General features: G+C 38.3%; 1 protein-coding gene across 12 annotated transcripts in view; it reads right to left on the bottom strand.

Moving 5' to 3' along the window:
* Positions 1 to 15,407, bottom strand: part of LOC127953119 (NACHT, LRR and PYD domains-containing protein 12) — a 179,265-nt gene that overhangs the window by 26,330 nt on the left and 137,528 nt on the right. For 3 of the 12 annotated variants that reach the window (XM_052552050.1, XM_052552048.1, XM_052552054.1), the window contains exons 2-4: positions 5,431 to 5,730; positions 3,124 to 3,234; positions 557 to 2,491 (exon numbers count right to left, since the gene is read on the bottom strand). The exons of the other annotated variants lie outside the window; for them this stretch is intronic. In XM_052552050.1, the coding sequence (XP_052408010.1) occupies positions 557 to 2,491; positions 3,124 to 3,234; positions 5,431 to 5,693 (2,309 nt within the window). In that variant the 5' untranslated portion in view covers positions 5,694 to 5,730. The remainder of the gene's footprint in view (positions 1 to 556; positions 2,492 to 3,123; positions 3,235 to 5,430; positions 5,731 to 15,407) is intronic. 12 annotated transcript variants of the gene reach the window in all.

Genomic DNA, 15,407 nt, shown 5'->3' with positions numbered 1-15,407 from the left:
CATGGCCGCAACCACTATCACGTTGCGAAGTATTGCCAGCCTGTCTGCCTTACCGAGCGTTTTTCCCATTGCCATAGTTTGCCTTATTGTGTATGATTTTTGCCTGGTTTCCCTGTTACCGCCTTTGGATTTGCCCACTGTCTTGTTGTTTGGATTGGACTGCCTATCTGTGTACGACTTTCTGCCTTCTACGATTACGACTCTCTGCCTACTGTTTGGATATGTCTGCTGTGGATGTTATTAAACTGAATATGGATTCTAACGCCGCCTCCGCGTCATTACAAGGGATTAATTTCTCAGCCAAATTTGATGTGCAAATATTTTATCAATTAGATTAATTAATCACCATATCATGTAATTAATTAGATTAAAAAAGAATTGCTTACCTGTCCTGTTTAAAAGTAATATTTTAGTAACATCATGTGTAGTAACATATGTAACTTAATTGTGGAAAAAGCCTTATTAGTTGAATAGTGTCATTTCACTTTTATGAATAAGTGTTTTCTTCATAGTCTAGTATATTCATAATATATCATTAATAAATGTTAACACTCACAGAGCTTTTCTGCAGTTCCCCACAGCAGGGACCAGTCTCCATCGACCCTCTTTTGCTTTGATGGTGTACTTTTTTAGGTCTAACACATCCAGCACCTCCTCTGACATCAGGATCATGTTTGCCAAAGTTGAACATTGTGCAAGAGTAAGAAATTTACTTTTTGCTTTAGATTTTAAAAGAACCTGCACTTTTTCAACAAGAGAGTTATCCTTCATCTCAATCAAGCAGTGCGACAGATTCATCCATCTTTCAGGACTGACATTGCTTTTTTGACCTCGTTTGAGGTTTTGGATTATTTTCTTGAAGATCTCTGGGTTGTTCTCTGTGTGTATCAGTACATCCTGTAAGAGTCTTTGATTGGACTCCAGTGAGATGCCATGAAGAAATCGAAGGAAGAGATCCAGGTGTCCATTTTCACTCTTCAAGGCTTTATTCACTGCTTCCTTCAGAAACACATCCAGAGAAACTTTCTCACACTGAGTTCTGGACTTTCCTGTCAGGAACATTTTCAGAACCTCACTGTTTTTGTGTAAATAGCAGAAAAACACATACAGTGCTGCAAAAAACTCCTGAAAGCTCAGATGTACAAAACTGTAAACCTTCCTCTGATAAATCACAGATTCCTCTCTAAAGATCTCAGAGCAGATCCCAGAATACACTGAGGCATCAGTGACGTCTATGCCGCTCTCTGTCAGGTCCTCCTCATAAAACATTACATTGCCCTTCATCAGCTGATTGAAAGCCAGTTCAGCAAGTTTCACAATCACTTCCCTGTTGGACTGCAGGAGTTTCTCTGGATCTCTCTCTTCATACTTCTGGTTCCTCATCTTTGTTTGAATGAGCAGGAAGTAGATGTACATTTCAGTCAGAGATTGAGGGATTTCTGCACTGAGATCTTGTTTCAGGATGTTTTGAAGCACAGTAGCTGAGATCCAGCAGAAGACGGGTATGTGAGACATGATGTGGAGGCTTCTTGCTCTTCTGATGTGTGAGATGATTCTGCTGGCTTGATGCTCGTCACTGATTCTCTTCCTGAAATATTCCTCCTTTTGTGGGTCATTGAATCCCTGAATCTCTGTCACACGGTTGATGTAGTTGGAGGGGATCTGATTGGCTGCTGCTGGTCTGGTGGTGATCCAGATGAGAGCAGAGGGAAGCAGATCTCCTCTCAGGAGGTTCGACATCAACAGACCCACTGATGAAATCTCAGTCACATCAGAAATTTTCTGACTGTGTGTAAACATCAGTGAAATTCTGCTTTCATCCAGACCATCAAAGATGAACACAACTTTACATTCATCATAAATCTTTGAGTCCAGATCTTGAAGTTCAAGATGAAAGTCAAGCAGAAGTCTGTGAAGACTATACTGATGATCTTTAATCAAGTTCAGCTCTCGAAATGTAAGCACAAACATGAAATCTACATCCTGATTGGCTTTTCCCTCGGCCCAGTCCAGAATGAACTTCTGCACAGAGACAGTTTTTCCAATTCCAGCGATACCTTTAGTAAGAACAGTCTTTATTGTGTCTTTCTTTCTTCTCATCTCCTCATATCCTGGTTCAGGTAAGTTATTAAATATGTCATTGCAGTTGATTGGATAGTCTTGGAGTGTCCTGTAACTTTTCTCCATCTGTAGCACTTCATGTTCTTCATTCACTCCTTCACTCTCTCCCTCTATGATGTACAGCTTTGTGTAAATCCTGTTCAGGAGGGTTTGATTCTCTTGTAGTTTGATTCCCTCAAATAATCTCTCACACTTGTTCTTCATGCTGGTTTTGTGCTGGTCTTTGACTCTCTGTAGATAATTAAGAAGTGGTTGTTTAGGTTGGAGCAGCACATCTGTTTCTGTGTCATGATGACTGAAGTGGTTCTGATAGCAGGAGGATGTGCCAGTCTGTGAGGACACATGTCTGATCTGGTCAGCTCTCCAATCACTGTAAACACACCAAAAAACAAGCTGTATATTTAAACGATTCTGTCAATGTGAAATTAAATCATCTAACCCATGTGACATATGTCAATTTATTTCTGTGTAAACAGACATCTAATAAAGAAATGTCAGAAAGAATCACAGAAGCATAAAACACTTGAGGTGTAACAAGAGTGGAAGCAGCACAGAAGCTGCATGTATGCAGAGCAGAATTATGCTTTCCCACAACATTGTTTCCAACTTATTCCCCCGGTTTTTAAGCTAGCTGCTTTAGAACAAATCTATACTGAAAAAAGCACTATACAATTAAAGTTGAATTACATTTCTAACTGGTATTAAGATACATTTTTGGTGATCCAATCACAAGGGGTCAGTGATAAAGACTGTTGGGAAAGCAATTTAAAACATTCTGATGCTATCAGATCACTGAAACCACACATGGAGGTGGTCAAAACACATCGCATGTAAATAATATCCATCCTGAATGTGTTCCTGACAGCAGTAAAGCACCACCTATTCACCACCAACTCAATTAACATCCTGAATTATAATCAAAATCACAGATGCTTTCTATAATCTTTTCATTCACCTAATGTTCCGTTCACTAATAATTACATTATTCATGATTATACTTACTTAACAGGGTGCAAGTGCACTGTACTTTTACTGAACATGTGTGGGTTGTTTTTCATGGATACATTGTAGGATGCTGGAGACTCTTCTCTCTTCCTCTTCCTGCTGATGATACTGAGAAAAATACATTTTTAAACAGTTTGACTAATAGTAGTATTTGAAACATATATAGTCACAGAGAGAAAACAGATGTTTTATTAATTTATTTCTTTAACAGGATACAATATTTAATAAATTACAAATTAACTGTAGGTCACACCAAATAAAGAGCAAATAAAAAAAACAGTATTAAACATTGTTTAGTATTAAACAATGTTAGGTTTGCTTCAGTAATGTATGCCTAGAAAGGCTAAATATGTTGTTTGGTAGTAAAGTTGTAGTGAAGAAGGACATCATAGTGGAGGAAAAAAAAGCATTTAGAACAAACAAGAAAATTTAATTACATTGACTTGAATCCAAATATTCCATCATTTGCATCTTGTCCTTAAGCTTTATTGTTATGTGAATATATCAACTAAACTTCTTTAGCCTTTTTATGGTCCCATTTTGGGTTGAATGGTATATCAGCTTGTAGCAGGCACAAGAGGACAGTGCCACAATTTTTACTGAACAGTCCCTCCAGAAAAACACGATTATGCGATCGCCTGATTTATTGCATAATCAGTCAAAAGAGGGCATATTTATGCGGGGGTTGCATTTTTTCAAATACGCCGCATGAATTGCCGATTTCAGCAAGCAAAATATGCGGGGCTAGCATGATTTCATAATCCCTGTATTTTCATTCCAAAAAACTCACAGAAAGTAGAAAAATGTTGTGTTTACTTCACACAAGTAAAGCGCCATTTTTCCCCTATTGCCATGGGAACCTTATGAAGTGACGTAATTACGTGACCATCATCTGCAAACCCCGCAGTGAAACCAGGGTGAAACTTGAAGTGCACAAATCATTCTTTTCTGCCAACAAAAATAAACGCGAAATACCGCGCGAAGCAGTTTCCTGATTTGTTACATGACAGTGGGGGCAAATTATACTGCGAGAACTTGCGAAAACTGCGATTTGGTGAAATAGAGAAAAAAAGGTGATTCCCCCAACACCCCGTTCTCACTAGGCTACCAACAGTGTTAGAGGCTACGCAGTTATATTTTCATTTTCACAGTGGACTGTTGTAGTTTCATTCAAAAGTTGATGCAACATTACAGTTGTAAGATTGCACTTTTTTGTTACAGAACAGTACCAAAAACTTACAGTTGTAATTATATTAGTAGTATGTAAAATAATTTACGTTGCAGTAAGAGATTGCAACTTAAATATTCCGTGATTTAGTATGCTTGCTTATCATAGGAAGTAATAAGAAATTACTCTTTACATTAAGGTAGTAGCCTAGTGAGAATAAGGTGTTGGGGGAATCACCTTTTTTTTCTCTCTTTTTTCATCGCAGTTTTTGCAAGTTCACACAATTACATCGCATAAAATTGCAAAAATATCCTGCATATTCCATCGCATTTTTTTATAAAACGTTCCACAAAATCAAGGATTTTTGCCCGCAACAATCACAAAAAAATCTGCGTTTTTCTGGAGGGACTGACTAAAGGATAGTATGGTGCACAATGCAAATATTCTTACTTGTGAAACACGAGCTGTGGCAGATAATAAAACATGGGTGGTATTGTGATTAAGTTGTACTGAGATACTTCAGCTGGTAATAGTACCTTACAAAATGAAGCTATGATGACCACAGGAGTCCCTTTAACCTGCTATTATACCTTAAACTCTCTGTGACTGAGCATCTGTCAGGACTCCTGATAGATCAACTCCATATTTCTATCTTAGTGTAGCAAGCTATTTTTAAATTAGGTCCAACAGCCTTCAGTTCAGAATCATTCTAACCCCTGAATGAAAATATTGTAAGTGGGAAAGTTTATGAATTAAACGTCTATGTTTATAGCATGAGGGATTCAATAATGTTGTTTTATGAGGTTCAAAGGGATTCTGAGCTTAGTGACCAGAAACACTTTATTTTGACAGTCCAGAAGACATTTTATTTTACAAAGTAACTTTACAACTACATGTCAAAGTTTTCTACAAATCCTAACCCATGTTTGTGGAGTTTTTCCAAACAGCTACATTTGGATACAACTTCTACAGTTACTAAAGTCACCTCGCTCTGACCTTTAAATCACATTAACTTAATATGTCTCTCTTTTTTTCTTTATAATGTGATTTACTAATGTTTCAGATAAAAAGTTATTTCATGAATGATTCATCATGTTATAATTTCACATCCGCAGCAGATAGTGAATATTACTCACAAAGGGTCAGAGGTCACAGCAGGTCCATCACCGAGTCCAGGAGGAATAATCATGGAGTTGTTACTCTTCATTGACACATGGCTGAATCCTGGAGATGATGCTCTTTGAGCGTCAACATCACTGAGATGAGGAGGAATAATCATGGAGCCGTTACTCTTCATTGACACACAGCTGAATCCTGGAGATGCTGCTCTCTGAGTGTGATCAGGAGCCTCCTGCTCTCTCTCCTCACACACACTCATTTCACAGGCTGAAGAGTTCATCTTTTCTTCCTAATTGATGTTAAACTTGATTTCAGAACTGTATGTGGAAACAGAAAACATTTTTCATTTTGACATGAAGTTAATAAAAAAATTAATTACATTTTACCCAATCTGTAAATACAACATTTAATTTACAGCAGACTGTCTGTATGTGCATTTTCATCCCACCAGAGATCATTTCAAATAGGGATGCACAATATATGAATATCAATATATAAACCATATCGATATCTGCGATAAATTTTAATTTTTCAGTTATCGTTATCGAACCGATAAGATAATTTGCCCGATATCTTAGAGCCGATAAATAATGAATTATTTCCTGCAGAGACATTTTAGATGTGCACTGTTCACCATGATGGTTTTTAATTGCTTGAAATATCATCATTGCAAACCTCATTTTGATGCAGGCTATATAGCCCAAAAATTTTAAAGTTTAAAATGTAAAAGTTTATTGCATTATTTTCAGGTGAAAAGAAAAAAAAATGAGGTACTGTTATACTGTTTTACTTGCATCCACCGCTACATGTCAATGCAACCTACAAATGAGAGACCGTTTACTTTGCTTTCTTGGGTTGTCACTTTTGTGAAGAAAATCCTTTTTGATTTGAGAGACAAGTGTTCATTGAATCTATTTTGCATGTCTTAAATTTTATATGGCAAATAACACCAAATATAAGTAAATCCAAGGACAACAGGCAGGACGAATGTAAAGATTCAATATATTGGTAAAGACCAGTATTTTTGATGATTTATTGGCGTTAAGTTACATGCACAATGACAAACAGGTGTGCAACATTCTCGAAAAACAATAAACAGAGTGGACTGCCATAATGCAAAACATTTACTGCAGGCTTCAACATGGCTGTGTTTACAAAAAATTTTGTAAAAATGTAAACAAAAAATGGCATAGGCGATTCTAACCCGAATCTGTATCTGTATGCATGAGACTCTCTGAATACCGGCAGAATTCACATTTCTGTTGTGAAAGAGAAACACTGTGCAGAAGTATTATTTGTTGTTATGCGTGTGTGTCCAAAGCTGCAGTTGCTGTTTGAAGCTTGCTCCCAAAAAAAAAAAAAAAACTGGACGCACTCTGATAGAGGGTCATTAAAATCAATTTCCTATTTTTGTTTTCGAAACTTGTGTTAGTTGGTGTAATTGATTCGTGCAATAGATTTTCGAACATAAAGTGACAGACGACACGATCACGTTTAGACTAGACGGGAGAAGGGATGGGAAAAGATATGGGCACAGTTTTTCCAGAACTTTGTGCCAAGTTAAAACGGTGTCGAACTGTTTTTAATGAATGTTTTAGATGTATTATAGTGCCCGAACCCATATGACTTTGAACAGTGACCGCGAACATTTTGTTTACTGCAGCCACAGCCATCATTACCAAGTGAGAACCGTTGACTTTGACAGTGAATGAGAGTATGAAATGAAGCGAACTCAGAGGCCATAGTGTGACATCCATGTAAACATGATGTCACAGGTTTTTATTTAAAAGAAAGAACGTAGTCTTCATTTGTATGTAGACCTAGGCAATTTATATATTTACAATACTTACTAAAATATAATTAATATTATTTTATTGCTTTTGTATTAGTTGTTTGAAGAGTAAAAAAAAAAAATTGGTCGGTCTTAATGCAAATGTACAACCGGCAAGTCGGTCGGACTAAAAGCAAAAAAATAAAAATAAAAAATTTGAGTCTGTCCTAAATTGACAGTGTCGGTCTGGTTACGGCAAACAAGAATATTTTTAAGTTAGGCCTTAGCTACTGTAAAGTAATGTAGCGGAATCTTTGTTAGCCGTGTTTTAGCGCATTGTTAAGAGAATATCGTATCCACAACGGATCCACACAACTTGCACAGTTAAGTTTGCTTGTGCATTAACAGTCTTTTGTGCAATTGTACATTATAATATTGTGTTTATTTTATGCATATAAATCAGATTTTTCTCATATAGAATGTGTTTGGTTAAACTATAGTCTATACAGGGTTAATATGGTGCTTCAGTTTGCTGGTGATCATCTTCAGCTCAGCGCACGCAGCTTACAATATATTCAATTAAATTTAAATTACATTTATGCATTTAGCAGATGCTTTTATCCAAAGCGACTTACAGTGCATTCAGGCTATCAATTTTTACCTATCATATATATATATATAACATTATAATGAAGACACGATTATAATAAACATGTATTAATTCATTTGGTTTCAGCGCATTGTTGCAAGAAGAGCCAAGAGCACATCCACAAGAGAAGTTACACATTCTGGTTTGCACGTCACTTAGTTTGAGTTCATGTGTGCATTTGGTCTTTTTGTACGTATATAAGTTGTACTATTATATTTGTGTTGTATAAATATCAAAATGTATGATGCATTTTCCTCAGTTTACCAGTGTTCATTCAGCTCTTCAGCTTCAGCTTCAGCAAATGCAGCTTGTGCACAACTGCAATGCACAAGAACTATAACTGGGAATGTCATAAACATATATTATAAATAGAATATTACTATAATAAAAGGTGTGAATTATTTGGGTTTGTTTGCCGTGTCTCTGTGCGTTTAGAGTGTGTCCACAATACATCTGACTATTCAGGTTGTAGCGTGGGTGCATAACAATATTGGAAATAGGCTACTTCCGTTTTAAACCGCGAAGACGAGCCAGTGGATATCACACAATCTTATGACGGTGAATGTCTTTCACATTAATGGTGAACGTAAAAACTGACCACGCTTTAAATAAAAAAGATTAAACTTTGTATGCCAATTACTAGGGCTGGGTAAAAAAAAAAAAGATTTTTCAATTAATCGTTTTATAAAATGTGGTCAATTCAAAATCGATTCTCAAAGGCCATGAATCGATTTTTTTCCATATTTATTTCCGCAGACATTGAACGTAAGATTAGCGGTAATATAATTACAAATCCTCTCCACTAGATGTCACCCTCTTATATGCCTTGTGCCATGTTACCAACGACCCTGTCATTCATTAATTCATTCAGTGCTTAAAGCAGTGGTTCTCAACCCGCGGCCCGTCACAAATTCAAATGTGGCCCACCATATACTAAACACACACACACACAAACCTTTGCTTTACAATTAATTATATTTTTTACAGTAATTGAATAAAATGTAGGCTACTTAAAAAATATAATAGCCTAATGTTTTTATGTGAAATTATTTTGTTTTTCATAAATTTTCAGACATGAGCAGACTTACATAACATTACGAACACATACAAGCGCGCACTTCAAGAATTCAATTCAAATAGTCATCAACAACCATTAGTTTGATAAAAGGGAGAAAAAAAATTAATGTGGAGAATGCCAGCGACTGAACACATAGACAAAAGTGGAAGTGAGAGGGTTTTTGTCCATGTGGGATCAGTTGGAGTTTGAGCAAGGGTGGGCCTTTAACTGGAGAGAAGAATAAGTATGTCCTAGTAATTGGGGATTATTTCTCAAAGTGACCGAAACGGTTGCGCTTCCAAATCAAGAAAAAGCGTCGATAGCTAAAGTTTTGGTGCAAGAGTGGGTGTGTTGATTTGGGGTCCCGCGCAGTATTCATTCGGATCAAGGTCAAAACTTTGAATCAAAGTTATTTACCGAGTTGTCTGGGTTGCTGCAGATGCATAAAACAAGAACTACACCTTATCATCCACTGACTCTGCTCTGCCATCTGATCCTGGGTTGGATGTTGTGATGCCTTCTGTTTCTACTCCGTTACCTGTCCCTACATTGGATGTGGGTGCAGCCCTTTCTGGTGCGGCTTTACCTATTGGATCTACAGCATGTGAGTCGTGGTCTGGGATAAAGAATGGATTGGCTGAAAGACGTTCGTCGCGAGCCAGGAGGGTCCTGACCAGTTTGTTGGATTATGATTTATCTGCTTAACTCAAGTACGAGTACTTTTTGCCTGGAGGGGGGTTAGTGTAATGAGAAGGAAATAATTGGAATTTAGGTGTTATTAATGTACATGCCCCGAATTGTGTTAATTAAATTAAAGTGTACAGCTGATGTGGGAGGAGATGATGATTATTAAAGGATGGGTTGAGTACTATTTGAGAGAGATTCCGCGAGCTCTCACTGATGGGGAAATGCTAGACGGCCACTCAGGATAATTAGTAACTCCGGCGGTGAAGATAGGCAGTCAGTGGTGGGGTAAATGTGTTAGACAGTTAGGGATACGACTTTGGGCTAGGAGAGCTCGTGACCGATGTAACGGTTTAAGATAATACTGAGATTGGAGAAGCTGATTAGGTGGACTCATAAACTGATAATTGAAGAGTTCCTGTGTATCCTCCTCGCCTGACATGAGCTCATCCGCTTTGTATGTGGGCCAATTTTGGCTAACAAGGGGGGTAATCTGTTTTATGAGATAATGTCATATTTTAACAAGCAATAAAGAATCGTGTGTAAACTGCCATCTGATTGTGCGGGTCTCTGCCTTCCCTGTCCTTTGTGCGGTTGTTACAACATGTTTGTTGCAGAGCGGACCATCAGTGTGCTTTCGGAAGCATAAATGGAATAAGTCAGTGTCCGCGTCCGGATTGCTCATGCAGAAAGTTAACACAGACTTTACAATCGCAACTTCATTGTGCTGTTACTACATCGAGCCGAATTTCACAAAATTGTTCAGCTCCCGACAGAATCAGGTGTTTTATTTATGGGGAGTATAATTATTTATTTATTTCAATGAATCTAATCGATTAGATATCATAATATTTAGGCTATAATATTATAAATCAGATTGGTTTGTATTGGTGACATATTGTGTAAATTATATGCGAGCGGCCCGCGGGACTTGTACCTGGACCATAATGTGGCCCGCTGGAAAAAAAGTTTGAGAACCACTGGCTTTAAGGGTTTCAGGTGCTTTGTCGACGTTGATGCCACCTTAACATAAAAAGTCAGAGGTATGGAAGCATTTTAGATTTCGTAAGCAAAGACGATGATAATGTTGTGGACATGAACAAAGCATTTTGCATCAAACTTTTATTTATTTAACATAATTGTATACATTTGAAAATTAGAAATGAGTTCTGTTTTAATGTACCCAAGTGTACCTAAAATAAAAGAGTTTATTATACAGGTCTGTGGCTCTTAATTTCTTTTTATTAATTACCCAATTGTAAACTTATGTTCACTGTTCTTTTTTATAAATATATTATTTGTATTAAATCTATCTTCATTTAATTTAATCGAGTATCGAAAATCAAATCGAGAATCGCAATTGAATCAATTTGATACCTTGTGAATCGAAATCGAATCGATCTGGAACATCTGAATCGATACCCAGCCCTACCAATTACGGGACATCCTGAGTTTGCTAGAAATGCAGCATTTACAAGGAATTACAATGAAAATAAATGATGATGTACTGATGGCCAGTTATAGAGATGGTAATCCTAGAGATGCACCATAAAGTCAATAAACCACTCTCTCTATTAATACAGATGGCGTTCATCTAAAGCCATGACAGTAGTGATTTCACAGTAATAGCGAGCTGATTTGTGCCGATTTGCGCTCGAACAGATGGTCATCATGCAGATACATTCACATTCAACAGAAAACACATTCACACATATGAAAACTGTTGAAAAATAAAACAAATAAAGAAAAAGGCGATCGCTATAAGTTCCGCCTTCCATCAGCTGACAGGTGCGTCAGAGCAAGTCACGAGCCATCAGGAGAGAGCGCCAGAATTCAAATATACTATCTTTGGCCTATATTTCATTTTTTTTTGTGTGGATCGTTTCATTCTGTTTGTGACACTGTACACTACAAAACCATGCCATTTGTTCACTACCAAGATGCAGTTTCTGACTGTGATTTACTCCATAACGGACACAAACAGTTCTGTCGCTGAAGAACTGAAACGTAAACAAAGGAATTATGATCCATATTACAACGTTCTTGCTTCGTTGGACTAAACGTGCTCCATGAGACGTCGTTCAGTGGACCCTTACCTTCCTAACTAAACCAGGATTTACAGCTGTGGATGTGTTGTGGTTAGTGTGTCCTGTCATTAGTGTTTTGTCTTCTGTATTCACATTACATTTTCTAAGTGACATTTTTTTCGCAAATGGGAAACAGCCACTCAGATAAACTTGCTCAAACATTGTTAATACACACTGAAAACTAATGCAATGCCATGCAATTTTCAACACGAAAACTGGTAAAAACTCTAGAAACTCTTAATATAAATTCCAACAATTCCAATACATGTCAATTTTTCCTCAAACACAATAGATCCATTATTGAAACTCAAACAAAGTTTGATCATGGCACATTTGGTAAGACTAACAGTACAAATGGCTTGTTAAAAAGCACACATTGTCTATATGACACTTTCATGTAAGCAGAATATATCGCTGTGGAGAGATCGCTAAATTCGTATGTATGGTTTTCATAGCATCATCATCAGTGCTTGTTCCGCCATAAGTGAGACTTGTTAGCAATGCAAGATAACGCAAATGCCAAATTAAAAACATATTTAAGGATAAATAACAAGCCGGCCATTATCGTGACAATTATTTTTAATTAATCGAGAAAGGTGGATATCGTTATCGAGACTAAAATACGATTAATCATGCAGCCCTAATATAATCTTTTAAATATGTCTGAGAGTTTTACAGTTATTGTGGTGACATTTCAACGCCTTGAACCATGATGATGAATGAAACAAACTGTGATTGGTTGTTTGACATGTCAGTCAAAGGTCTTTATGGGTGGGCCTTGGCCAGTGAAAGCTGCCATGAATTCCAGACCATGAGTCTACGCTAGACTATAAACTGCCAACAGGCAGTGAAGCCACCAGAAGTGTTCGAACTTATTAATCTCTAGAGTCACCATTGAGTCACATGCAAACCACCGACCTAAAATCACCCGATTTGAAGCTAATCAGTCAAACAGGATTCATTTTCGTTAGGTGTATGTAAATTCACTTTTTACTTTGTGTGGTCTTTTGGGACAGGATAAGTGATATATTTAAACAGTTTAGGTGGGTGTGTCTGCTGCTCTCTACTGACACAGGTAACAATCAAACACAAAATATAGTCTATTTCTTTATGTACATAATTATTCAGGAATTATTAAGCATTAACCTATTAGTATCAAAAAATGTATTTGAATATATAAAAAGAAAATATAGCCTCTGTTACTGTATTGTTCTGTAATGCAATGAAATACTTAACTAACCATCTTGAAATAAAGCTTCATGTCTTTACTCTATGTAGTAGTTATTTATCTAAATAAATTATGAGGTGTATATTTCAATATCCTGATTGAGCAACATTTCAGACTCTCCAAGATTGTGCAAATATATTTAGTAGCATTACGTTTCCATGTAAAATGTTGTATGCTGTACCCCACCATTGAAATCAGCTGCTTCAAAATGAATGCTGTTAACAAATTGTTGAAACATTCAGTTAGTGCCTACTATACGAATAAAAACACTATAACAAAATTTTATAAACAATGAATAACTGTACATATACTGTACAATAACTGTTTCGGTGCAGAATGGTTACTGGGATGGAAGTGATCATCCCTATCCCCTTGGAGTAGGGACTTTGGAGTGAGCAGAGCACGTGGATGTCATTATGTACTTGTTAAGAATTCACTTGGCAAATGGGACAACATTATTTCCTCATTGTCTTCAGCTGAGATGTTCCTTTGACACCGCAGCACATGACCGTCAGCAGATTCCCTTATGAACGCAAACATAAAATCATATTATTTTGTCGTTCCTTTTGTAAAGTTCATTCCTAAGGACTACTTAATGGCACTCATGTGCCCATGCATTTTATACTGCCCGCTGACCCGCCAGTATTTGCATGCTTTGCGTCAATTGGCCAGCTGTCCCCAGCTGGCGTTAGCCAATAAGATTTCAGTGAAAGTGGAGAAGGGAAGAGTTCACATATACGTCTTAGCTGACGTAATGTCTCGTTCCCGCCTCTCAGGGAACCGAGGTTACGATAGTAACCGGAGACGTTCTCTTTTACACTTCACCTAGAGAACCACATAAGTCATGCAGTGGAGCATGGAGGTATGGTGAGAGCATGTCTTTAGATATTGATTGGTTTTGTGTTTGTATATGTATGTTGTATAATCTAAATATGTATGTGAATCTCAAAGAACAACAAGATGACCTGTAGTTTCTTGGGAATCACTAAAGTGATGAGAATATTGTTGTTATTTATCTATGTGTGTTTTGTAGCTTGCTGTGTACACTCTACACTTTTGTTAACTTTTTTTTCTACAATCCTACAGGTTACTTCATCTTAAAATGAATAGCCCACGGAAGTTCATTAAAACGTCTCCGGTTACTGTCGTAACCTCGGTTCCCTGAGAGACGGGAACGAGACATGGCGTTAACGCCTTGGGGGACTCCCTTCCTTCCTAACCTACCTGAAATCCTATTGCACAACGCCAGTGAAGTTGCAACTCTCACTGGCCAATGCCAGTCAAGACGGCAAATATGGGCGTGGCCTCGCCACTATATATTGTGCCGTGTTGGCGGCATAACCTCAGAATCTTCCGACTGAATTGACAGTACAGCAGATCCGAGCAGTGAACACGGCGGCCTACGCCATATCTCGTTCCCGTCTCTCAGGGAACCGAGGTTACGACAGTAACCGGAGACGTTCCCTCTCGAGAACGGTCTCTCGACATGGCGTTAACGCCTTGGGGACTGTATAGAACAATGCCGTGGGAACAGCGATTAAAAAGGCTCGGCCTCGGCGGAGCAATCATAAATAATTATTGTATACATTAAGATAAAGTAAATCCCCAGCCAATCAGATACGACCCTGCGACATGCCTCGACGGGATTGGATATAGATTCCCGTGAGGGGGACCAATCAGGTTATTTAAAAATATGTCTGAAAGAGGTGCAGCCCTATAGCTATACAAATATGACACAATCCTGTGAACCCACATATAAGGGTATAGCAAAACAGTGAACAACCATTAGAATGAATTTCTGGGCACACATAGGGAATGACCGTATGAGGCGTTACAGTCTGAACCTCTCCCTACAGGACCTGGTCGAAACCACCAGCGCCGTCGAGCGGCTAGTGGTTGCAGGAAGAACCACAGGTTGTACTCACCGATAGAACCTGTGAGGCTAATGACTGCACGTCCAAGTTGTAGAATCTGGCGAAGGTATTCTGCGAAGACCATCCAGCCGCCATACAAATATCTTTGATAGAAATCCCCTTAGTCCACGCCCACGAGGAGGAGACAGCCCTCGTCGAATGGGCTCGAACACCAATAGGACATTCCATACCACGGCTAGAATATGCCAGAGCAATAGCGTCGACCACCCAATGTGACAGCCGTTGTTTAGAGACAGGCTGTCCTCTGGTGCTGCTTCCGAAGCATACAAACAGCTGCTCGGATTGCCGAAACGCAGCCGTGCGGTTGACATAGAGTCGTAAAGCCCTTACCGGACACAACACCTGACTCGGGGTGCCGTCCGATGAGGTCTCCGATTCCGGAGAGAAGGCAGAAAGAGCCACTACTTGCGATCTAAATGGTGTCGAGAGCGATTTAGGCACATAGCCAAACTTTGGCTTGAGCGTGACGTTACAATCACCTGGTCCAAACTGCATACAGTCCGCATTCACCGAGAGCGCTTGCAAATCCCCCACGCGCTTGCACGAAGCAAGGGCGAGCAGCAGCGCGGTTTTAAGCGTGAGCT

Source organism: Carassius gibelio, chromosome B3, assembly GCF_023724105.1.
Source record: "Carassius gibelio isolate Cgi1373 ecotype wild population from Czech Republic chromosome B3, carGib1.2-hapl.c, whole genome shotgun sequence".
Classification (NCBI taxonomy): domain Eukaryota; kingdom Metazoa; phylum Chordata; class Actinopteri; order Cypriniformes; family Cyprinidae; genus Carassius; species Carassius gibelio.
Note: the sequence above shows the minus strand (reverse complement) of the source record. Positions and strands in the feature narration are given on the sequence as shown.